General features: G+C 43.2%; 1 protein-coding gene across 2 annotated transcripts in view; it reads left to right on the forward strand.

The window, feature by feature from the left end:
- Positions 1 to 22,826, forward strand: part of LOC112261305 (polypeptide N-acetylgalactosaminyltransferase-like 6) — a 270,276-nt gene that overhangs the window by 244,420 nt on the left and 3,030 nt on the right. For both annotated transcript variants that reach the window (XM_024436568.2, XM_042329689.1), the window contains exons 8-11: positions 2,926 to 3,043; positions 12,413 to 12,520; positions 12,780 to 13,001; positions 19,876 to 19,992. In XM_024436568.2, coding sequence (XP_024292336.2) covers positions 2,926 to 3,043; positions 12,413 to 12,520; positions 12,780 to 13,001; positions 19,876 to 19,992 — 565 coding nt within the window. The remainder of the gene's footprint in view (positions 1 to 2,925; positions 3,044 to 12,412; positions 12,521 to 12,779; positions 13,002 to 19,875; positions 19,993 to 22,826) is intronic.

Genomic DNA, 22,826 nt, shown 5'->3' on the forward strand with positions numbered 1-22,826 from the left:
CTTCCTGGAGGAACCCACACTGAAGTAATCACATCTCCTTAGTGCTAGCCCTCTGTCCCTGGCAGGTTTGATTGACTAATATCATCTTGACTGACTGGCCTTGTTTCTTGACTACATGGTCTGCATACCAAATGGCACCCTATTCCCTAAAGAGGGCACTACTTTTGACCACGGACTACTTTTTGATTGGGATTGTGCTAGGGCCGGGAGAAGGAACGTGCATGCTGCATATTCATTTCAGCCCCCCTTCAGTTTTATCTGTTTGTACACTGACTTTGCGTATAATTAATTAATCCTACATTATTGAATTTGGCTATCAGGGCACCCTTGAATAAATTGCATGACATCTCTGAATGCTGCCCTCCTTCAATCAGATCATCTCTTCATAGCAGGCTGGTTCCTTCCTCCTTGTTGGGTAAGCCTCCTGTAGGATTAGATGAAGGATATTAATTCTCTCTCTCTCGCTCTCTCTCTCTGAGCCTATCAGCAGCAATCCAGCCTGATCAAACAGTGTAAAGCCTCCACTAACCACTGAGATATCCACAGCTAAAAAACAGCTCTCATTACCTTCTTATATCACCACACAAACCATCCCACTCAATCTCTCCTGTGGTGTGTTTCAACCGTAGTGAATCAATAACGGACTTTCCAAACGAGGAGGGTTATATATATATTATGCTTTAATTTCAACCACCACAACCAGAAAGTGTAGTGTCCATGACTACTTTAACTTCCCAAATAATCTTCTAGTGTTGTGGGGTTTTTTAAGATAAGAATATTACGGGAGTTAGTTCTGGATTTTGTCTAATCCCTCATTCCATCCACTTTATCCAGAAGTTGTAGTGTCAATGACAAATAAACTACTTTAACTTCCCAAATAAACTACGTTCTCTAGTGTTTTTCAGCTGTTGTTGGCAAGGCTGCTAAGAAGATAAAATATATAATGATTTCAGCTTGCTACACCATTAGCTCCTTTAATTGAGTGGACTGGTGTATTTCAGCGCTTTATTAAATTGGAGGGAAGCAGGCCGGAGGGTATTACCCGCAGAGTAAATAGATTTCTGCACTGAGCTCCCTCCGTCTGGCTCTGCCTTCACCACCACACACACAAGCTCATACCTCACTTGTTGTCTTGTTTTTTGCACAGGCAGATCATGGTTGTTATAGATACATAGACACAAAAAAAAAATTGGAACAAGGAACATTTGGCTCCTTTGAATCATCATTGGGTCAGACCAAACAGTTTTTCGGATTAAAAAGACTGTCTATCTGTGGAGGCCTAACCTTAACACACCAAATCCAATCCCTCCCACAACGCCTTTGCTATTTTGGATTTTACAGCTTAAAACTTTCTTGGCTTAAAGCTCTTTTTTGTTGACTAAGATGCCCAAATAATGCGACGCTTTCCCTGTGAATCAGGAGGTGTGAAGAGATTTAATGAGTCAAGCTTGCTGTTGTGTTGTGGCTTTGCGCCTTGGTGATGTTTATTCAGAGCATTTTGGTTACAAAAACACCCCTAGTTCAACGGCTCCCCAGCTCAAACGCTAGACCTATCCTCCACACTGCCGTACCGCATCCATCCAAGCCTCGCATCAAGACACCGCGGCTCTTTTCGCCCTCCCAGTAATTCAAAGGGCTGTGGTGTTTTCCTTTTTGGCCTCCTCTACTTACATCCCAGTATCTCACCCCCCCGTTGCCTCGTCCTCGTCGCTACCGAGGAATGACTCAAACGCAGTAAAAGAGCTCTTCCCATTACCCGGAGGATTACTCTGATTCTCCACCATCTTCGAAGAAGAACGACAAGGAAAAACATTCAAACATGCCAAAGCCAGGGTCCAACAAAATCCACTCCCCGAGCTTAAGCCCTGCTGAAAGGGAGTGTGAAATAACAATGAGCACAGGTTTGGGGCAGTACAATGAGCAAGGAGGGAGAATAGGAATAGGCAGGGAGAAAGGATTAGAATACTATTAGTGGAAGCAGTTTGATGTTGATGGGAAGGAAGTTGCTTCTCCTTGGAGTAGATGCTGCTTACTGTGCACCAATCCCTGATCTGCTTAGATTTGTCTGTAGATTCTGCAGTGGGAAATGTCAGGCAAATAGCCATGTCAAGTGTCAATCATGGGGATTTTTGACTGCTTGAGCTCTCTGTGAAGTTTATCGATTGCGCGAGGGTCGGTGTCAGCATACCGCGAGAGACTGGTATTTCTTTGCCGTGATTGGATGAAAGCTTTGACTGAGATAAGCCTGAACGGAACATCCTTTATTATTGCAAGCCAGGGGATTTATGGGTAAAGACTCGATATGTCTTTGAGACTGTCTGCGTGCATGTTTTTACTATAGGTATGATGGTGTTTTAGAAGGTGTGTATTTACGTATCCAGGGGCAACAGAGAGATGCAGGTCATGTCATTTCTCTGTATGCTTCCACGAAGACTGCAATATGATTGTCTCTGAATTATGCTCAAATGCCACCTTTCAATATATGTACTTTACATATGTCATATTTTTCTCAGCTCAAGGGATTAAGTATGTTACTCTATATTTTTGTTAAAGAATTACTCACACCCGTTTATCTGTCTTATACCACAAAGACTGCAAGTGTAGATGACTTTCTCTGGATTTAGGATGCTTGGAATTACACCAAATGACACCTTTCAATATATGGATGTTATGCACTATTTTAACATAATAAATCTGAACATGGTAACTAACACTTGTATTATTTATTTGTCTCTCACTGGTTCTCTTGTACAGTTTCTCTATCTGTCTATCTCTCTTCAGAGCTACAGCTGTAGCAGTAGATGCTCACATTTTGACACAAAAAGAACTAGACACCGCCACATTGTTTTGTGCTGATCGGAAGATTTAGAAAATAACTTTACCGACAAGCTAAAGACATGGATGCTCTCTCTGTCTCTCCTACAGGTCTCCAGTGATGGCCGGAGGTCTCTTTGCCGTCAACCGTCGGTGGTTCTGGGAGCTGGGTGGCTACGACACTGGCTTGGAAATATGGGGCGGAGAGCAGTATGAGATATCGTTCAAGGTGAGCAAACATGTATAGAAGATAGCGTTTCCCAATCATACATTTCTCTTACCAATGTTCTCAAGACTGGAACAAGTCTTATCATTCAAGCATCTCGACACAGCACTGTAGAGAAACTGGAAGTCTTAAGGAGTCTTAAGGTTGCTAGTCAAACTCATGAGGGCTAATTTCGTCTTTCAGTATACACCAGGGTTAGGCAACTAGATTCACAGGCCAATTTTTGTCGGAGCGGATGGTCGGGTGGCTTAATCAAACCAAGCTTTATTTATACAGCACATTTCAGACATGAAATGCAACACAATGTGCTTCACAGAGAAAAAACAACAACAGAATAAAAACAATTCAAATAACTGAAATATTTACGACACAAAAAAACAGAAGAGGATAAAAAACATGAGAATAAAAATGAAATGACTAAAAATCACCCTAAAGAAAAGCAAAGCTAAAGCAGTTTTGAGTGTTAAATAAGTGTTAAGAAAGTATTTACTAAAATAAATTGAAGAAAATAAAAAAAATAACAAATAATTAAAGAGCAACAATAAAATAACAGTAGCGATGCTATATACAGGGGGTACCAGTACAGAGTCAATGTGCGGGGGCAGAGGTTAGTTGAGGTAATTGAGGTAATACATACATGTAGGTAGAGGTAAAGTGACTATGCATAGATAATAAACAGAGAGTAGCAGCAGCGTAAAAGAGGGGTCTAGGGTAGCCCTTGGATTAGCTGTTCATGAGTCTTATGGCTTGGGGGTAGAAGCTGTTAAGAAGCCTTTTGGACCTAGACTTGGCACTCCGGTACCGCTTGCCGTGCGGTAGCAGAGGGAACAATCTATGACTAGGGTGGCTGGAGACTTTGGCCATTTTTAGGGCCTTCCTCTGACCTTGCCTGATGTAGAGGTCCTGAATGGCAGGAAGCTTGGCCCCAGTGATGTACTGGGCCGTACGCACTACGCTCTGTAGTGCTTTGCGATCGGAAGCCGAGCAGTTGCCATACCATGCAGTGATGCAACCAGTCAGGATGCTCTCGATTGTGCAGCTGTATAATTTTTTGAGGATCTGAGTACCCATGCCAAATCTTTTTAGTTTCCTGAGGGGGAATGGGCTTTGTCTTGCCCTCTTCACGACTGTCGTGGTGTGTTTGGACCATTCTAGTTTGTTGTTGATGTGGACACCAAGGAACTTGAAGCACTCAACCTGCTCCACTACTGCCCCGTCGATGAGAATGGGGGCGTGCTCGGTCCTCCTTTTCCTGTAGTCCACAATCAACTCCTTAGTCTTGGTTACGTTGAGGGATAGGTTGTTATTCTGGTACCACCCGGCTAGGTCTCTGACCTCCTCCCTATAGGCTGTCTTGTCGTTGTCGGTGATCAGGCCTACCACTGTTGTGTCATCGGCAAACTTAATGATGGTGTTGGAGTCGTGCTTGGCCATGCAGTCATTGGTGAACAAGAAGTACAGGAGGGGACTGAGCACACACCCCTGGGGGGCCCCCGTGTTGAGGATCAGCCAGGCAGATGTGTTGTTACCTTAGCTTAGTGATGGGCTTTGAGGGCACTAGGGTGTTGAATGCCGAGCTGTAGTCAATGAATAGCATTCTCACGTAGGTGTTCCTTTTGTCCAGGTGGGAAGCATTAGTGTGAAGTGCAATAGAGATTGCATCATCTGTGGATCTGTTGGGGCAAATTGGAGTGGGTCTAGAGTTTCTGGGATGATGGTGTTGATGTGAGCCATGACCAGCCTTTCAAAGCACTTCATGGATACAAACATGAGTGCTACCGGTCGGTAGTCATTTAGGCAGGTTACCTTGGTGGTCTTGGCCACAGGGACTGTGGTGGTCTGCTTGAAACATGTTGGTATTACAGACTCAATGAGGAATAGATTAAATATGTCAGTGAAGACACATTCCAGTTGGTCAGCACATGCTCGGAGTACACATCCTGATAATCCGTCTGGCCCTGCGACCTTGTGATTTTTGACCTGTTTAAATGTCTTACTCGGCTACGGAAAGTTTGATCACACAGTCGTCCAGAACAGCTGCTGCTCTCATACATGCTTCAGTGTTGCTTGCCTCGAAGTGACCATAGAAGTAATTTAGCTCATCTAATAGGCTTGTGTCACTGGACAGCTTGCGGCTGTGCTTCCCTTTGTAGTCCGTAATAGTTTGCAAGCCCTGCCACATCCGACGAGCGTCGGCGCCCGTGTAGTACAATTCAATCTATAAGGGCACAAGGCGAGACCCAAATGCAGACACAGGAGGCAGATGGTTGAGCTCCGATATGTATTATAACAAAAGGGGTAGGCAAAAGGCAGGTCAGGGACAGGCGAGAGTTCATAAACCAGGTCAGAGTCCAAACAGTACCAGGCGATAGGCAGGTTCGATCGAGGTCAGGACAGGCAGGGGTTCAATGATCAGGACCGAGTCCAAACAGTACAAGGGAATTGGCAGGCTCGTGGTCAGGCAGGCGGATTCGGCGTCAGGACACGCAAGGGTCAAAAACCAGGAGGGCTAGGATAAAACAGAGACTGTGAAAAATAGGAGCTAGGGAAAATGCTGGTTGACTTGGAAATACAAGACGAGCTGGCACAGAGAGACAGGAAACACAAGGATAAATACACTGGGGACTAATAGGGAAAACAGATGACACCTGGAGGTGGGTGGAGACGATCACAAAGACAGGTGAAACAGATCAGGGCGTGACACAATCTTATTCCTGTATTGCCGCTTTCCCTGTTTGATTGTTTCGTAGAAGGGCATAGCGGGTCTTCTTATAAACGTCCAGGTTAGTGTCTCACTCCTTGAAAGCGGCAGCTCTACCCTTTAGCTCAGTGCGGATGTTGCCTGTAATCCATGGCTTTTGGTTGGGATATGTACGTACGGTCACTGTGGGGACGATGTCATCAATGTACTTATTGATGAAGCCAGTGACTGATGTGGTGTACTCCTCAATGTCATCGTAAGAATCTCGTAACATATTCCAGTCTGTTCTAGCAAAACAGTCCTGAAGCTTAGCATCTGCGTCATCTGACCACTTCCGTATTGAGCGAGTCACTGGTACTTCCTGCTTTAGTTTTTGCTTGTAAGCAGGACTCAGAAGGATAGAGTTATGTTTAGATTTGCCAAATGGAGGCTGAGGGAGAGCTTTGTACGAATCTCTGTGTGTGGAGTAAAGGTGGTCTAGAGTTTTATTTAATCTGGTTGCACATGTAACATACTGGTAGAAATTAGGTCAAATGGATTTAAGTTTCCCTGCATTAAAGTCCCCGGCCACTAGGAGCACCGCCTCTGGATGAGCATTTTCTTGTTTGTTTATGGCCTTATACAGCTCGTTGAGTGCGGTCTTAGATTTCGTACACCAGCTGTTACTGACAAATAGACACAGACCGCCACCCCTTGTCTTACTACAGGCAGCTGTTCTATCTAGCCAGTGCACGGAAAACTCAGCCAGCTGTATGTTACCCATGTCGTTGTTCAGCCACTACTCGATGAAACATAAGATATAACAGTTTTTAATGTCCCATTGGTAGTATAGTCTTGATCACATCCAGTTTATTCTCCAATGATTTCACATTGGCTAATAGGACTGATGGTAGATGCTGATTACCCACTTGCTGTCGGATCCTTACAAGGCACCCCGACCTACGTCCCCAATATCTCGGTCTCTTCTTCATGCGAATGACAGGGATTTGGGCCTTGTCCGGTGTCTGAAGTAAATCCTTTGCGTCCCGATTCGTTTAAAGAAAACATCTTTGTCCAGTACAAAGTACCTCGGTCTTGTCTTGATTTAGCTGGAGGAAGTTGTGAGCCACCCAAGTATTTAAATCACTAATACAGTCTAATAATGTATCTGTGAAGTTAAAATCCTCTAGTGACACAGAAATGAAAAGTTGTGTATCGTCTGTGTAGCAGTTAAAATCAATGCTGTGCTTTCTGATAACGCTGCCAAGGAGTAACATATACTTTATAAACTGAACAGTACCAGACCCAAAATCAAACCTCGTGGACGCCACAGCACCTATTTTGACTCTCGACCAGTTAAATAGGTCCTAAACCAATTTAGAACTGGAGCAGAGACGCCAACCCTCTTTTCCAGTCTTTTTAGAAGGACATCATGGTCAACCGTGTCGAGTGCAGCACTTAAATCCAAGTGTACAAGGACAGAGAGCTGTTTGGCATCTGTGTTGGCTCTAAGATCATTTACCACTTTAACTAAGGCTGTCTCTGCGCTGTGATGGGCACGAAACAAACTGAGCAATCGTGGGAGAAGGGCCTTGGTCAGGGAGGTGACCAAGAACCTGATGGTCACTCTGAATGAGCTCCAGAGTTCCTCTGTGGAGATGGGAGAACCTTCCAGAAGGACAACCTTCTCTACAGCACTCCACCAATCAGGCCTTTATGGTAGTGGCCACCCGGAAGCCACTCCTCAGTAAAAGGCACATGACAGCCCGCTTGGAGTTTGCCAAAAGGCACCTAAAGGACTCAGGAAACAAGATTATCTGGTCTGATGAAACCAAGATTGAACACTTTGGCCTGAATGCCAAGTGTCACGTCTGTAAGAAACCTGGCACCATCTCTACGGTGAAGCATGGTGGTGGCCGCATAATGCTGTGGGGATCTTTTTCAGTGACAGAGACTGGGAAAGATGAACGGAGCAAGATGAACAGAGCAAAGTACAGAGAGATCCTTAAACCCAATTGAACATCTCTGGAGGGACCTGAAAATAGCTATGCAGCGACGCTCCCATCCAACCTGACAGAGCTTGAGTGGAACTGCAGAGAAGAATGGAAGAAACTCCCCAAATATAGGTGTGCCAAACATGTAGCGTCATACCCAAGAATACCCAAGGCTGTAATCACTGCCAAAGGTGCTTCAACAAAGTACTGAGTAAAGGGTCTGAATACTTATGTAAATGTGATTTTTTTAAATTTTGAATACATAAAATAAAATTTTAAAAACAGCTTTTCCTTTGTCATTATGTGGTATTGTGTGTAGATTGATTAAGAAAAACAACAATTTAATCCATTTTAGAATAAGGCTGTAAAAATTTTGGGAAAAAGTCAAGGGGTCTGAATACTTTTCCAAATGCAATGTACTTGAACAGATTTCCTAAATGAAAGTAATTTCTAGCTGAATTCCTGGTGATTTAAGTATTTCGTCCCCCAAAAACTAAAATCCCTCCCCCAAAATATATAGTAATATATATATTAGTTTAGTTTTTTTGCTAAAAAAATGAATTAAATAAAAAACGCTTGCGGGCTGGTTTTGGCCCATGGCCACCTGTTGCCTTTTGCCGACCCTGTTACGTCAGAAGGCATGGACCAAAGCGCAGCGTGGTAAGTGTTCATGATTTTTATTGATCAAAACACTCTAACAAAATAACAAAGAGAAAAACGAACAGTTCTGTAAGGCAAATAAACTATACAGAAAACAACTACCCACAAAACACAGGTGGGAAAAAGGCTAAGTATGATTCCCAATCAGAGACAACGATAGACAGCTGCCTCTGATTGGGAACCACACTCGGCCAAAAACAAAGAAATAGAAAACATAGAAATAAAGAAACTAGAATGCCCACCCTAGTCACACCCTGGCCTAACCAAAATAGAGAATAAAAGCCTCTCTATGGCCAGGGCGTGACAGACCCCTGGTCTATACTAAAATACATCTAAAGTTGCGTCGTTCATCTGGGCACAACAAAATTACAGATGATTTAAAACACACTAAATTCTACCAACCTTGCAATTATATTAGAGTCTAGACAATCATGGTCCCATAACAATGTGTTTCTTTGGTCCATTCTTTTCCATCCTGTCCCACCATTACACCTGCTTCAATCTCCAGACAGGTCAGTCTGCTCCCAGACAACTTTTTTAAACTGGAAGAACTTTCACCCAGATTAATTTCTCTCACTATGTTCTCCAGTGTTTTGTTTCTCCTACCTTCTCCAGTACAATGCACTCCTCAGAACCCAGCATTCCAAAATAATGTTTGTGTGTGCGTGTGTGTGTGTGCCCATGTGTCTGCAACCGTGTGTGCACATGTGTGTGTGTGTTAGTGGGTTACAAGGAGTAGTTCTGGCTTTAGCCTCCTTCCCAAACTAATTACAGCCAGTGATTTTTGGCTTGTTTGCGGCTCAGAGGTTATTCCATTTTGATTTACGGAGGAGAACACGATATATGGATGTGAGGGAATATTGTGTTTATCGTGCCTGACATACCTGCCATCCAACCGGGTCTCAGTATACACTCTCTCTCGCTTTCGCTCTCTCTCGCTCTCGTTCTGTCAGTGAGTGCACTTTGTAATTGGAATGCAGCCCTTTCTTCCTTGACTGGAAACCATGGCAACGATAAAAATAGTTCCCATGCAAAATTGCAAGTCTTCTTACAGAGGTGGGAGGGGGGATTCAGACATTTGTGTTAATCTGTGTGTTTTTTGAGTCGTTGGTGTTATTTTGTGTTGAGAATTCACAAGTGTACAATAAGCACACAAATGAAGAAAAAGTGTAAATATTACACAGTGGCGCCCCCATCTGTCTAAATGTTAAAAGCTCTGATTCAGAGTTGTCTGCTCCAGTTACTTAGGGGAGAGTGGAGTAAACACAGAACCCAAACCGGCTGCGTGCAGGTGACATCGTGCATAAATTTATTTTGTCCCCCTACACCAAACGTGATCATTTACACGCAGGTTAAAATATCAAAACAAACTCTGAACCAATTATATTCATTTGGGGACAGGTCGGAAAGCATTAAACATTTATGGCAATTTAGCTAGTTAGCTTGCACTTGCTAGCTAATTTGTCCTATTTAGCTAGCTTGCTGCTGCTAGCTAATTTGTCCTGGGATATAAACATTAGGTTGTTATTTTACTTGAAATGCACAAGGTCCTCTACTCCGACAATGAATCCACACATAAAAACAGTCAACCAAATCATTTCTAGTCATCTCTCCTCCTTCCAGGTTTTTCATTGTTGAACGTATATGGTGATTGGCATCTAAATTCTCATAGTATTGCCACGACAACCGGCAACAGTTCGTCTTTCAATCACCCACGTGGGTATAACCAATGAGGAGATGGCACGTGGGTACCTGCTTCTATAAACCAACGAGGAGATGGGAGAGGCAGGACTTGCAGCGCGATCTGTGTCAGAAATAGGAATGACTTCTATTTTAGCCCTTGGCAACACAGACGCTCGTTGACGCGAGCGGTGTGGTCAGGGTATTAGGAGAGACATTTTTTACATTCAGCATCACTCTGTTAATGAAATATACTATTATTTCTAGCAAAGATATCAACATATATTTCAGGATGTTGTGTATCCCTGGAAATAATCAGAATTCATGAAAACATGACAGATTGGAAAACATAGCTATGCCGTCTACAAATGCCTGTATTGATTGAAATATTAGCACTGCATTTTTTAAACCATCTTCATTTCCCAAACACAATTCATCATGATCACAATCACTTTTTTGTCTTTTAATATTTTGAAGCATCTTTTAACACAGGATAAGCACCTAACAAACACTTTGTACTTTTTAAAATTAACAGAGGCCAGGCCCTGTTGTAGCCTCATATCCCACCAATAATGCCTTGCATTACACTTGGGAAGAAAACACTTTACCCCAAGACAAACATTTTGACTTTATTACCCCACACAGCTACAAGGATGCACTTTCATGCTAGGTTTAGGGCCTCACATTGAAGCTTATAGAGACCCCAACTGATATATAGAACACTCTTAAGATGATCTACTTTGGTTTAGAAGCATCATGAAACCTCTAACACAATAAATTATTTTGACTATTTTAGACCTAACTTGCTTACCACTTTTTCCATGTGGTTTCTTCCTTCATAGACTCCATGAAATGATGACCTCTTCCTAAATATTTGGTCAAATTATACATTTTGTGTAGGGTTTCCTAGAAACAAGGGTGGCTCAACTTACCCCGCTCTCCTCTACTGTCATGGAGTATGGATGTCTGACAGTTAGCCTACATATGATAGCTGTTAGACTGACAGTCTATTGACACTGGTTGTATCTCACATTGAACAGATATCATCAAAGCATCTCCAGGAATTCTACCTCGTCCTGTGAGTTGTACGCTAAAACAAATTGTTACTCATGAACGCATGGGAATCATTCATAAACCCCTCGTATTTCTGCTGATATGAGAGGTCAATGAACATCTACACTTGTCCTCTGAGGAGGCCATTTTCTGAAGACTGGAGGAATCTCTCCACATGTCAATGAAGCCTGTAAAGCCAGCTTGACCATTAACCTGAGGCTCCTCAGGAAAGCACCCTGCCTCGTTGTGATATGGCAGAGCAGGAAGAGAGGTGGAGCGCTCACACACACCGCAGGAGAGAGGTGGAGCGCTCACACACACCGCGGGAGAGAGGTGGAGCGCTCACACACACCACGGGAGAGATGTGGAGCGCTCACACACACAGCGTCGAGAGAGGAGGAGAAGCGGAGGAGAGGTGAAATGTCCCAGGATCCTTTCCAAACAGTCAGCATGACCACTCTAATTCTAATCAAGCTGCCAAGTTTGAAAGAAGGAAGGGTGAGAGAGGGAGGGAAAGAGGGGAGAGGAATGAGAAAGAATGGTGGGACATGAAGAGATAAAGAGAGGCATAGGGAGGAAGAGAGAGCAAGGGAGACAGTAAGGGAGAGGATAGCAGACTGAAGGGGTTCAGAGTAGCACTACCTGACCTCTGCCTTCCTCTTCTTTCTAGCTCTTCCTTTGATGCAGGAAAAGAGGGGTATCGAGCGAAGTGCTCGGGAAATAGGATTCCTTTCAGTCCCTCCGCTCAAAGAGGTTTATAATGTGGCCCTGCCAAGCAGACAAAGTGGGAATCCACTTCAAGTGTGGACAGAAGGACAATAGGTTGTCTGTATTAGGGTCTTGCAACAAACAGAACACAAACCCATCTACACAACCATTTCAACAACAATATCCTCACTCTGACCTCAGTCGACAATAACTCCGGGCTTTGAAATTGAAAGATACCTGTGATTCCTTTCTGGAACAATAGGAAAAACAGAGTGTGCTTTTTTCTTTCCTTTCTTTACTTCAGTGCTGACAACTAGGGTTGCAAAATTCCGGGAACTTTCAATAAATTCTCAGATTTCTCCCGAAATCCCAGAATCAGGAGGGAATAAGCAGGAAATCCAGAATCATCCAACCAGGTATTCTGGAAAACCAGATCATGTATTAAATGTTCCCGAAATTTTGCAACGCCACTTACAACAGACGGTTGGTTGAGTTACAACGGTTTTGCGGCCTTGCTAAGAACACATAGCTAGCAGGCTGACAGGAAGCTTTTGAAGTAATGTACTGAGGTATTGTTTGTGTTCCATCTCCATTCAGGTATGGATGTGTGGGGGCAGTATGTACGACGTACCATGCTCCCGAGTAGGACATATCTACAGGAAATACGTCCCCTACAAAGTGCCGTCCGGGACAAGCCTAGCCAGAGTAAGTTAGACTGACCAGCCAATACACTGCTTCCATCAACTGGTTATGGCTAACATGCGGCCATTTTGACTGGTTGTCTATTAATTAATTGGCACATGGCTGATAGTCAAACTGAGGATGTAGGTCCAGCCATCTATCTGATTTAAAATGAGGTCAGACTAACTCGTCACACTGTGACCTGTGCTGTGATAAGCTAAACTCACAGACAGTCCATCGCTTTACCCCATCTCTCCCTCCCTGTCTCTCTCCCTTATCTCAGAACCTGAAGAGGGTGGCTGAGACATGGATGGATGAGTACACAGAGTATATCTACCAGCGTCGTCCAGAGTACCGCCACCTGTCCACTGGGGACCTGACGGCCCAGAAGGAGCTGAGAAGACACCTCAAGTGTAAAGACTTCAAGTGGTATATGAACGCTGTGGCCTGGGACCTGGCCAAGTATTACCCCGCTGTGGAACCGCTGCCTGCCGCCTGGGGAGAGGTAGGAAGTTAGGAATACACACAGAACCACCACCACACATACAAGAGCACGTACGCACACAGACAGAGCTAACGCACCTACAGAACGAATGAACACACCCGCAAGAGCCGGTACACACACACACACGAACAGAAACGCATACAGCATATAAAAGCATATGTGATTACCTTAGAATCCAAAATTAAACGTCAGGTCAGGTTTTCGAGGTCACTTACTGAGGCATTGATACAAATAATAGGACTTCTCACAATACTTAGGCCTACATAAACCCACTGTCTTACATGCCACCAATAACAGCTAAGTCTGAGCAGTATCCACAGGCTGATTTGGTTTCTTGCGTATTTTTAGCTGGTATTGTAATGAATGAATCTATTTCCAGACACCAATACATCAGCTAAGAGACAGTCCCTGAATGCCTCCACAGGTGTGTCACGGAAGGCTATTATTCTACCAGAGTTGTATCCCAAATGGCACCCTATTCCCTTTATAGTGCATTGCTTTTGACCATGGCCCCAAATAGTGCAGTATATAGGGAATAGGGTGCCATTTGGGACTCTTCCATGTTCATTGATTTATGAATGTCTGGTGCTCGCTGAAACGTAATGCGTTTCTCATATGGGACAGGCAGCCAGCAGCCTGCTAATGAAATGTTTTAGAGTAGACAGTGTCACAAAACGGACACAGCTGGACTGTCTGCTTCACTATACCCAGAAACCATAAGTAGCAGACTTTACTTTACATTGTTCATAAACATGACATGCAGTTTGCTGCATCGTATTCTGAGGTATATATAATGCCTCTCTGTGTTACCTGTGAAGGGATGGGGCTGGAGATGGCCTTGGCATTTTATTACTATCTCACTCTATCTGTTCTCTGGCACACACACACACAATCTCACTCTATCTGCGCTCTGTGAGGATGGGATCTAGCCTCAGGCAATCATACCCATAAATGCAGGAGCTGGAATCAGGTTGCCTGGAATCCACACTCGTGTGTAGCCAAATGCATTTAAACTCAGTAAAAATTCCCTGTCTTAGGTCATTTAGGATCACCACTTTATTTTAAGAATGTGAAATGTCAGAATTATAGTAGAGAGGATGATTTATTTCAGCGTTTATTCCTTTCATCACATTCCCAGTGGGTCAGAAGTTTACATACACTCAATTAGTATTTGGTAGAATTGCCTTAAAATTGTTTAACTTAGGTCAAACATTTTGGGTAGCCTTCCACAAGCTTCCCACAATAAATTGGGTGAATTCCGGCTGATTTCTCCTGACAGACCTAGTGTAACTGAGTCAGGTTTGTAGGCCTCCTTGCTCGCACACGCTTTTTTAGTTCTGCCCACAATTTTTCTATGGGATTGAGGTCAGGGCTTTGTGATGGACACTCCAATACCTTGACTTTGTTGTCCTTAAGTCATTTTGCCACAAGAAGTATGCTTGGGGTCATTGTCCATTTGGAAGACCCATTTGCAACCAAGCTTTAACTTCCTGACTGATGTCTTGAGATGTTGCTTCAATATATCCACATAATTTTCTTTCCTCATGATGCCATCTATTTTGTGAAGTGCACCAGTCCCTCCTGCAGCAAAGCACCCCCACAACATGATGCTGCCATCCCCGTGCTTCATGGTTGGGATGGTGTTTTTCGCCTTGCAAGCCTCCCCCTTTTCCTCCAAACATAACGATGGTCATAATGGCCAAACAGTTCTATTTTTATTTCATCAGACCAGAGGACATTTCTCCAAAAAGTACTATCTTTGTCCCCATGTGCAGTTGCAAACTGTAGTCTGGCTTCTTTATGGCAGTTTTGGAGCAGTGACTTCTTCCTTGCTGAGCGGCCTTTCAGGTTGTGTCGATATAGGACCCGTTTTATTGTGGATATAGATACTTTTGTACCTGTTTCCTCCAGCATCTTCACAGGGTCCTTTGCTGTTGTTCTGGGATTGATTTGCACTTTTATACCAAAGTACGTTCACCTCTAGGAGACAGAACACGTCTCCTTCCTGAGCGGTATGATGTCAAGCAAAGAGGCACTGAGTTTGAAAGTAGGCTGTGAAATACATCCACAGGTACACCTCCAATTGACTCAAATGATGTCAATTAGCCTATCAGAAGCTTCTAAAGCCATGACATCATTTTCTGGAATTTTCCAAGCTGTTTAAAGGCACAGTCAACTTAGTGTATGTAAACTTCTGACCCACTGGAATTGTGGTACAGTGAAATAATCTGTCTGTAAACAATTGTTGGAAAAATTACTTGTGTCATGCACAAAGTAGATGTCCTAACCGACTTGACAAAGCTATAGTTTGTTCACAAGAAATTTGTGGAGTGGTTAAAAAACAAGATTTAATGACTCCAACCTAAATGTATATAAACTTCCTACTTCAACTGTAAATAGTGGGGATTCCAGGCTAAGAATCGGGTATTCATGGAGATTGTTTCCCAACCAGTTTTTTTCCATAGGGAGGTTTGGTACAGGATTGGTTTTAATCATCACTGATATACATCATTCACTATGATGGAATACATCATTCACTAATTAATTCATCCTATGTGCCGGAAGGAAACCACATCCTCCTCTCAAGCCACTGAAACATTTCAGAAACCTCACGGCGAACATGTTGTACGTTAATATGAAAAATGAAATTAATTTTGCATTACATATAATTGGATTCCTTGCTCTGCCTTCTTTTAGAAAATCATACTTTCTATGTTTTTCTGACGTCCTGGCCCCTAGGTCAGGGTACTAATGATAATAGGTAGAATGGAAGGCCGTCTCAGCGGTGACCCACCTTTCCCACTCTTCACTGTTCACGTCTACAAGGCCATTAGCACAAATTGTACAACCACACACACACACACACACACACACACACACACACACAACACAAGTCCCAGCTTATTCCCGTCCCCGCTGATTAACCACCCCTTCCGTATTAGCCAGAGGTGAAAATGGATAGTAAATAATAAGTGAAGCGGTGTATCTCTTGATGAGAAAATGTTTGCACAGTAGGTAAATATCTCCTCTTTCCTCCCCCGGGTGAGGATGGTAGTAATTTTATCGTCAGGCTGACAGCTTCATGTGCCATCTCTTCCCTGGCTCTCACCCTGCCTGTCCCCCCGCTGTCACCCCACCTGATCTATGGATCTATAAAGAGCTCTCAGTGGGTATTCAAGCCCAGATTGCAAAGGGAGGAGAGGGAGAGAGAAGAGAGAGGGGGGAGACCGACAGAGAGAGAGAGAGAGAGAGAGAGAGAGAAAGGGATAAGATCAGAGGGACAAAGAGAGAGTGAGATTGTGAGACAGACATAGAGGAGAGAGAGCTTAGATTAAACTTCCTCTACATCTCTGGAAGATGACGATCAGGGGGTCAGCCTTCTCGACACCTCGGCCTTGGAGCTGTGCAGACTGGGTAAATAGGGGGCTGTCGATCTGACACCCTCCCTACCATCCAATCTGCCTCCCCCCCACAACTCCACACCACGGCTCCTTCAATAGGTCTAAATCACTTCAAGTGATGCAATCATCAGGCCTTTTGATTCGGCTCTAACTGCGTCTCCAGATCAGCGCTGGCATGTTGATAGGCATGGCATCGGGGATAAGCACTGTGTTTTGCTCCTGGGCCCATTTCAGACAGATGAGGCTTGGGAAAAGTGGAGAGTGAAGGCCCATTATGCAGTACAATTCGCACACCATTATTGGTCTTTCAGAGCGATCAGCAGTTTACTCCTAATGACCCTGTGGTTAAATGCACTTTGTCGATGCGGGTGGCAGGCTGAGGGAGTTTGATTATTTGAGGTTTCTGAATTGCAATGCAGGTGGGTATTATTTTGCATTTCCAACTGCACTTCTGGCAAAACTTCTTGCGTTATTACACGATAATGCTGCTCCGCGGGTGCCTGATAGGCACAAAAGTGCCAAGTTTGTTGGCAGCATTTAAAGGACTAAACTCTTAATATTGTTTGACATGTAAAATACTGTAGAACTTTGCAACAATGATTTGTATTATTGGTATGTATCATCCTTTTGGAATAGTGTCCGATTGAATTAGGTCTATCTCAGGGAAACAGTGTTTCCCTGTCTTTTCTCATTGGCTGCATCCTAGAGAATATAAGTCATCTTATCTCAGAGTCAAACTATGTGTGGGTGATGATGTGACCTTCCAGAGATGGGGCTGCCTGTAGAAAATTGGTCACATCTGACCTGTACCTAATGGATGTTTATGTTGTTGTTCACTTGTCTTGAATATTTCACTCCTTCATGATGGGAAAAGGGGAGAGCCTCTCTAGTTTAGATGCAGGAGCAACCAAAGAGGCAGAAAGCACTGAGGCCAGAAATTGTTGTGTCTTTGGCTATGCCGGATTAAGTGATATGACATGCTATTCTATAAAATCCTTTCTCTGTAATTAATATTACCTGATTGAGCTAATCATGTAAATGTAATTAACTAGAAAGTCGGGGCACCACGAAATAATATTTATAGAGCTGCTGTCCTCCGAATAAACTCTTAAAGACCTAGTAATATTTTACATCAATAGCAGTCAATATTAATCGTCACCTTATTTCAGTCTCATCTGAAAGTTGTAAATTCTTGGTTATCTTCACGAACCCTGGCTAACAAGTTGAATCAGCAATACAACATTGGGTTTAATTACGGAACAGATATGACAGCTGGTTACCCAAAGAAAAGGGGGCTGGGTTTGAGTGAAAGAGCAGGAACACTGGAGAACAAAGGGAGAAGCGATGTCTCTATCGGGCCGTAGGCAGCTACTCTATTGTAAATACAGAATCTTATGCATTTTAAATTACCGCCCATTTGGAAAAGGAAAATACAATAAATATTTACTCTGAGCTGCACTTCGGTAGGTTGGATGGCCGTGTTGCCCAACAGAGTCCTTTGTCCTTTGAAGAATGTCTCTGGTGGTAAATTGGATACGTCGCAGTAACGTCGTTGTGTGGTAGACGGGATGCAGCTGCTGTTGCTAACTCAACGGCTAGGAGGTATCACTTCTGTAGTGAATAAGAGTTCAAAGTCCTTCTGACATCAGATCGTCATCCTAATGTACCCGGAACAGGAGGTTATATTGTCGTCACGGCTTTATATAGGAAGGAAGAGGAAGGCGTGTTTCATTGGTTATAACCAATGTCTCTTCACGTGGGCGGGCCACTGAGTCGGGCCTAATTCACTCATGAAAACCCAATTCTCACATTTTAGAAGCTAAAATCACATTTCATCCAAACAAATAATTTCATATTCAAACATTTAAATTGCACAACAATTCCATGTGAATCTGATAACTATAATGTGTAGACTTTCCACTGTATAGTTACTCATCCTATCATTGATGAGAATGTCTCGGATGACAACCGAACTGACATCATATTCATTAAGTACCAACACATATGTTCAACTGGTTGGGTTACCAAAATATGGTTAATTTCCCCCCACCTTCTGATGTTCCCAGAATCACTATGTTAACCAAGGGATTTTCAATAGTCACATCAGTAGGGTAGAGAGAGGAAAAGGGGGGGAAGAGGTATTTATGACTGTCATAAACCTACCCCCAGGCCAACGTCATGACAAAATGTGTCGCCATATTGTAGAGAATTTATCTGTCATTCCGTCAGTTTAGTTTTTGTTGCTCCATTTTTCACAGCTCAAGAGTTTTTATCTCAACTCCACAAAAGAAACACAGATTATCCTGACCCAAATAAAATACGTAATCTGTACTCTGTTATTAGAAAAACATGCACAACATTGAGGAGAGCTGACATTGAGTTACATTTTTATAATCAACATTTTCAGAGCCAACCATAGTGTTGTTGTCAGACATTCTCCACACTAAGTCAAGCAATCACCATTATTTGCTACAGCCCTATCTAATGTCTTTGGCCCCATCTAGTGGCGAGCAGGGGTAACAACTTTTATAAGAGAGTCAACCCTGTGCAAAACACCTCTGAGTATTCCATCCCTGGTCTCCTTCCTGTCAAATACTGTGACTCACCCACTCTCTCTCTCTCTCTCTCTCTCTCTCTACTCACTCTACTCTCTCTACTCTCTCTACTCACTCTACTCTCTCTACTCACTCCTCTCTCTGTCTACTCACTCTACTCACTCTACTCACTCTCTCTCTCAACTCACTCTCCCCCCCTCTCCTCCTTTGGCCTCTCTCCTCTCCTCTGCCCTCGCCTTTGTCTCTCTTTTGAATGTGTTAGTGAGGGCCACAGAGACTGACAGAGACCAGGCTACTTTAGATGCAGTGCATCTGGATTCATGCATTATTGAGCCATACTGTGACACGAGCCAAGCTCACCTGAATGCTATAGAGAGAATTAGGCAAATGACACAGTGTTTGAGAGCCGAGTAACTCTGAAACTTTTAAAGTTTTCACAGTAGGGGGGCGCCTATTAACTCTGGTTTAGAGGGAGGAAGATGCTCCAGGAATGAATTAGCTTATCTCTTACAGTCACTGGTGAGAGTAGATCTTGTCAGCAAACTGTGAGAGCTTTGATACCATGTCAGATCATATGCTGTTACTTAAAACCACATACTGTGTATAGATAGTTGGCTGCTTGTACTAAGTTACTGTGTACAGTGTGTTTGGAAGGTTGCCATGGATTCCACTCACTATACACTGGAGTCCTGTGATCAGAGCGTTGAGCATTAGAGAGAAGCCGGAGTATCTCACCCTGTGGTCTCTATATTTATAGATGTATATTGTGTGTGTGTGTGTGTGTGTGTGTGTGTGTGTGTGTGTGTGTGTGTGTGTGCATGCAAGTCTTCACCGAGGCCTCCATTTCGCTGTTTTTGGGAGGCTTCAAAGTGTGTGTGTGTTTGGTTTTAACTGAGCCCTCTCTTTGTGTCCTTGTAGATTCGTAACGCTGCATCAGGTCTGTGTATAGACTCCAAGCACGGCCCCACAGGGACAGAGCTGCGACTGGACGCCTGTCTGAAGGAGGGGGCTGAACGCACCTGGGCACACGAACAGGTAGGTACAACCGGAGCCATGTACTGTATAGTAGGGTGTATTCTATTCTATATTGTACTGTATAGTAGGGTATAATCTATATTATATTATACTTTACAGTAGGGTGTATTCAATACTATATTATACTGTATAGTAGGGTGTAGTCTATATTATATTATACTAGTAGGGTGTAGTCTATACTATATTATACTGTATGGTAGAGTGTAGTCAAATACTATATTATACTGTATAGTAGGGTATAGGTTTAGTCTATACCATATTATACTGTATAGCGTGGTGTAGTCTATACTATATTAAACTGTGTGGTACAGTGTAGTCTGTACTATATTATAGTGTAAAGTAGGGTGTAGTCTATACTATATTATACTGTATAGTAAGGAGTAGACTATACTATATAATACTGTATAGTAAGGTGTAGTCTATACTGTATGGTGTAGTCTGTAGTATATTGTACTGTATAGTATGGTGTAGTCTATACTATATTATACTGTATAGTAGTGTTTAGTCTATACTATACTGTATGGTACAGTGTCGTCTATACTATATTATACTGTATAACGGGGTATGGTCTATACTATTAGCACATCATTGGCTCGGGGCGGCAGTGTAGCCTAGTGGTTAGAGCGTTGGACTTGTAACCGGAAGGTTCAAATCCCCGAGCTGACAAGGTACAAATCTGTCGTTCTGCCCCTGAACAGGCAGTTTAACCCACTGTTCCTAGGCCGTCATTGAAAATAAGAATTTGTTCTTAACTGACTTGCCTAGTTAAATAAAGGTAAAATAAAAAAAATAAAAATCATTCAGTCAGTCAGTATTAGTCAGGAATGGCCCCTCCATGAGTCCGGCCTGTTAATAAGTCAGTCAGTCAGTATTAGTCAGGAATGACCCCTCCATGAGTCCGGCCTGTTAATCAGTCAGTCAGTCAGTATTAGTCAGGAATGACCCCTCCATGAGTCCGGCCTGTTAATCAGTCAGTATCAGTCAGGAGTGACCCCTCCATGAGTCCGGCCTGTTAATCAGTCAGTATCAGTCAGTCAGTCAGTCAGGAGTGACCCCTCCATGAGTCCGGCCTGTCAAATCAGTCAGTCAGTCAGGAGTGACCCCTCCATGAGTCCGGGCCTGTTAATCAGTCAGTCATATTGCCCCTTGCAAGAAATACAGTGCCTTGCGAAAGTATTCGGCCCCCTTGAACTTTACGACCTTTTGCCACATTTCAGGCTTCAAACATAAAGATCTAAAACTGTATTTTTTTGTGAAGAATCAACAACAAGTGGGACACAATCATGAAGTGGAACGACATTTATTGGATATTTCAAACTTTTTTAACAAATCAAAAACTGAAAAATTGGGCGTGCAAAATTATTCAGCCCCCTTAAGTTAATACTTTGTAGCGACTTTGTACTTTTAGGCGATTACAGCTGTAAGTCGCTTGGGGTATGTCTCTATCAGTTTTGCACATCGAGAGACTGAAATTTTTTCCCATTCCTCCTTGCAAAACAGCTCGAGCTCAGTGAGGTTGGATGGAGAGCATTTGTGAACAGCAGTTTTCAGTTCTTTCCACAGATTCTCGATTGGATTCAGGTCTGGACTTTGACTTGGCCATTCTAACACCTGGATATGTTTATTTTTGAACCATTCCATTGTAGATTTTGCTTTATGTTTTGGATCATTGTCTTGTTGGAAGACAAATCTCTGTCCCAGTCTCAGGTCTTTTGTAGACTCCATCAGGTTATCTTCCAGAATGGTCCTGTATTTGGCTCCATCCATCTTCCCATCAATTTTAACCATCTTCCCTGTCCCTGCTGAAGTAAAGCAGGCCCAAACCATGATGCTGCCACCACCATGTTTGACAGTGGGGATGGTGTGTTCAGGGTGGTGAGCTGTGTTGCTTTTACACCAAACATAACGTTTTGCATTGTTGCCAAAAAGTTCAATTTTGGTTTCATCTGACCAGAGCACCTTCTTCCACATGTTTGGTGTGTTTCCCAGGTGGCTTGTGGCAAACTTTAAATGACACTTTTTATGGATAACTTTAAGAAATGGCTTTCTTCTTGCCACTCTTCCATAAAGGCCAGATTTGTGCAATATACGACTGATTGTTGTCCTATGGACAGAGTCTCCCACCTCAGCTGTAGATCTCTGCAGTTCATCCAGAGTGATCATGGGCCTCTTGGCTGCATCTCTGATCAGTCTTCTCCTTGTATGAGCTGAAAGTTTAGAGGGACGGCAAGGTCTTGGTAGATTTGCAGTGGTCTGATACTCCTTCCATTTCAATATTATCGCTTGCACAGTGCTCCTTGGGATGTTTAAAGCTTGGGAAATCTTTTTGTATCCAAATCCGGCTTTAAACTTCTTCACAACAGTATCTCGGACCTGCCTGGTGTGTTCCTTGTTCTTCATGATGCTCTCTGAGCTTTTAACGGACCTCTGAGACTATCACAGAGCAGGTGCATTTATACGGAGACTTGATTACACACAGGTGGATTGTATTTATCATCATTAGTCATTTAGGTCAACATTGGATCATTCAGAGATCCTCACTGAACTTCTGGAGAGAGTTTGCTGCACTGAAAGTAAAGGGGCTGAATAATTTTGCACGCCCAATTTTTCAGTTTTTGATTTGTTACAAAAGTTTGAAATATCCAATAAATGTCGTTCCACTTCATGATTGTGTCCCACTTGTTGTTGATTCTTCACAAAAAAATACAGTTTTATATCTTTATGTTTGAAGCCTGAAATGTGGCAAAAGGTCGCAAAGTTCAAGGGGGCCGAATACTTTCGCAAGGCACTGTACCTTTTTGGGAAGGTACCCTGCAAATCCTTTGATTAAAGAT

The sequence above is a fragment of the Oncorhynchus tshawytscha genome, linkage group LG11 (genome assembly GCF_018296145.1).
Source record: "Oncorhynchus tshawytscha isolate Ot180627B linkage group LG11, Otsh_v2.0, whole genome shotgun sequence".
NCBI lineage: Eukaryota > Metazoa > Chordata > Actinopteri > Salmoniformes > Salmonidae > Oncorhynchus > Oncorhynchus tshawytscha.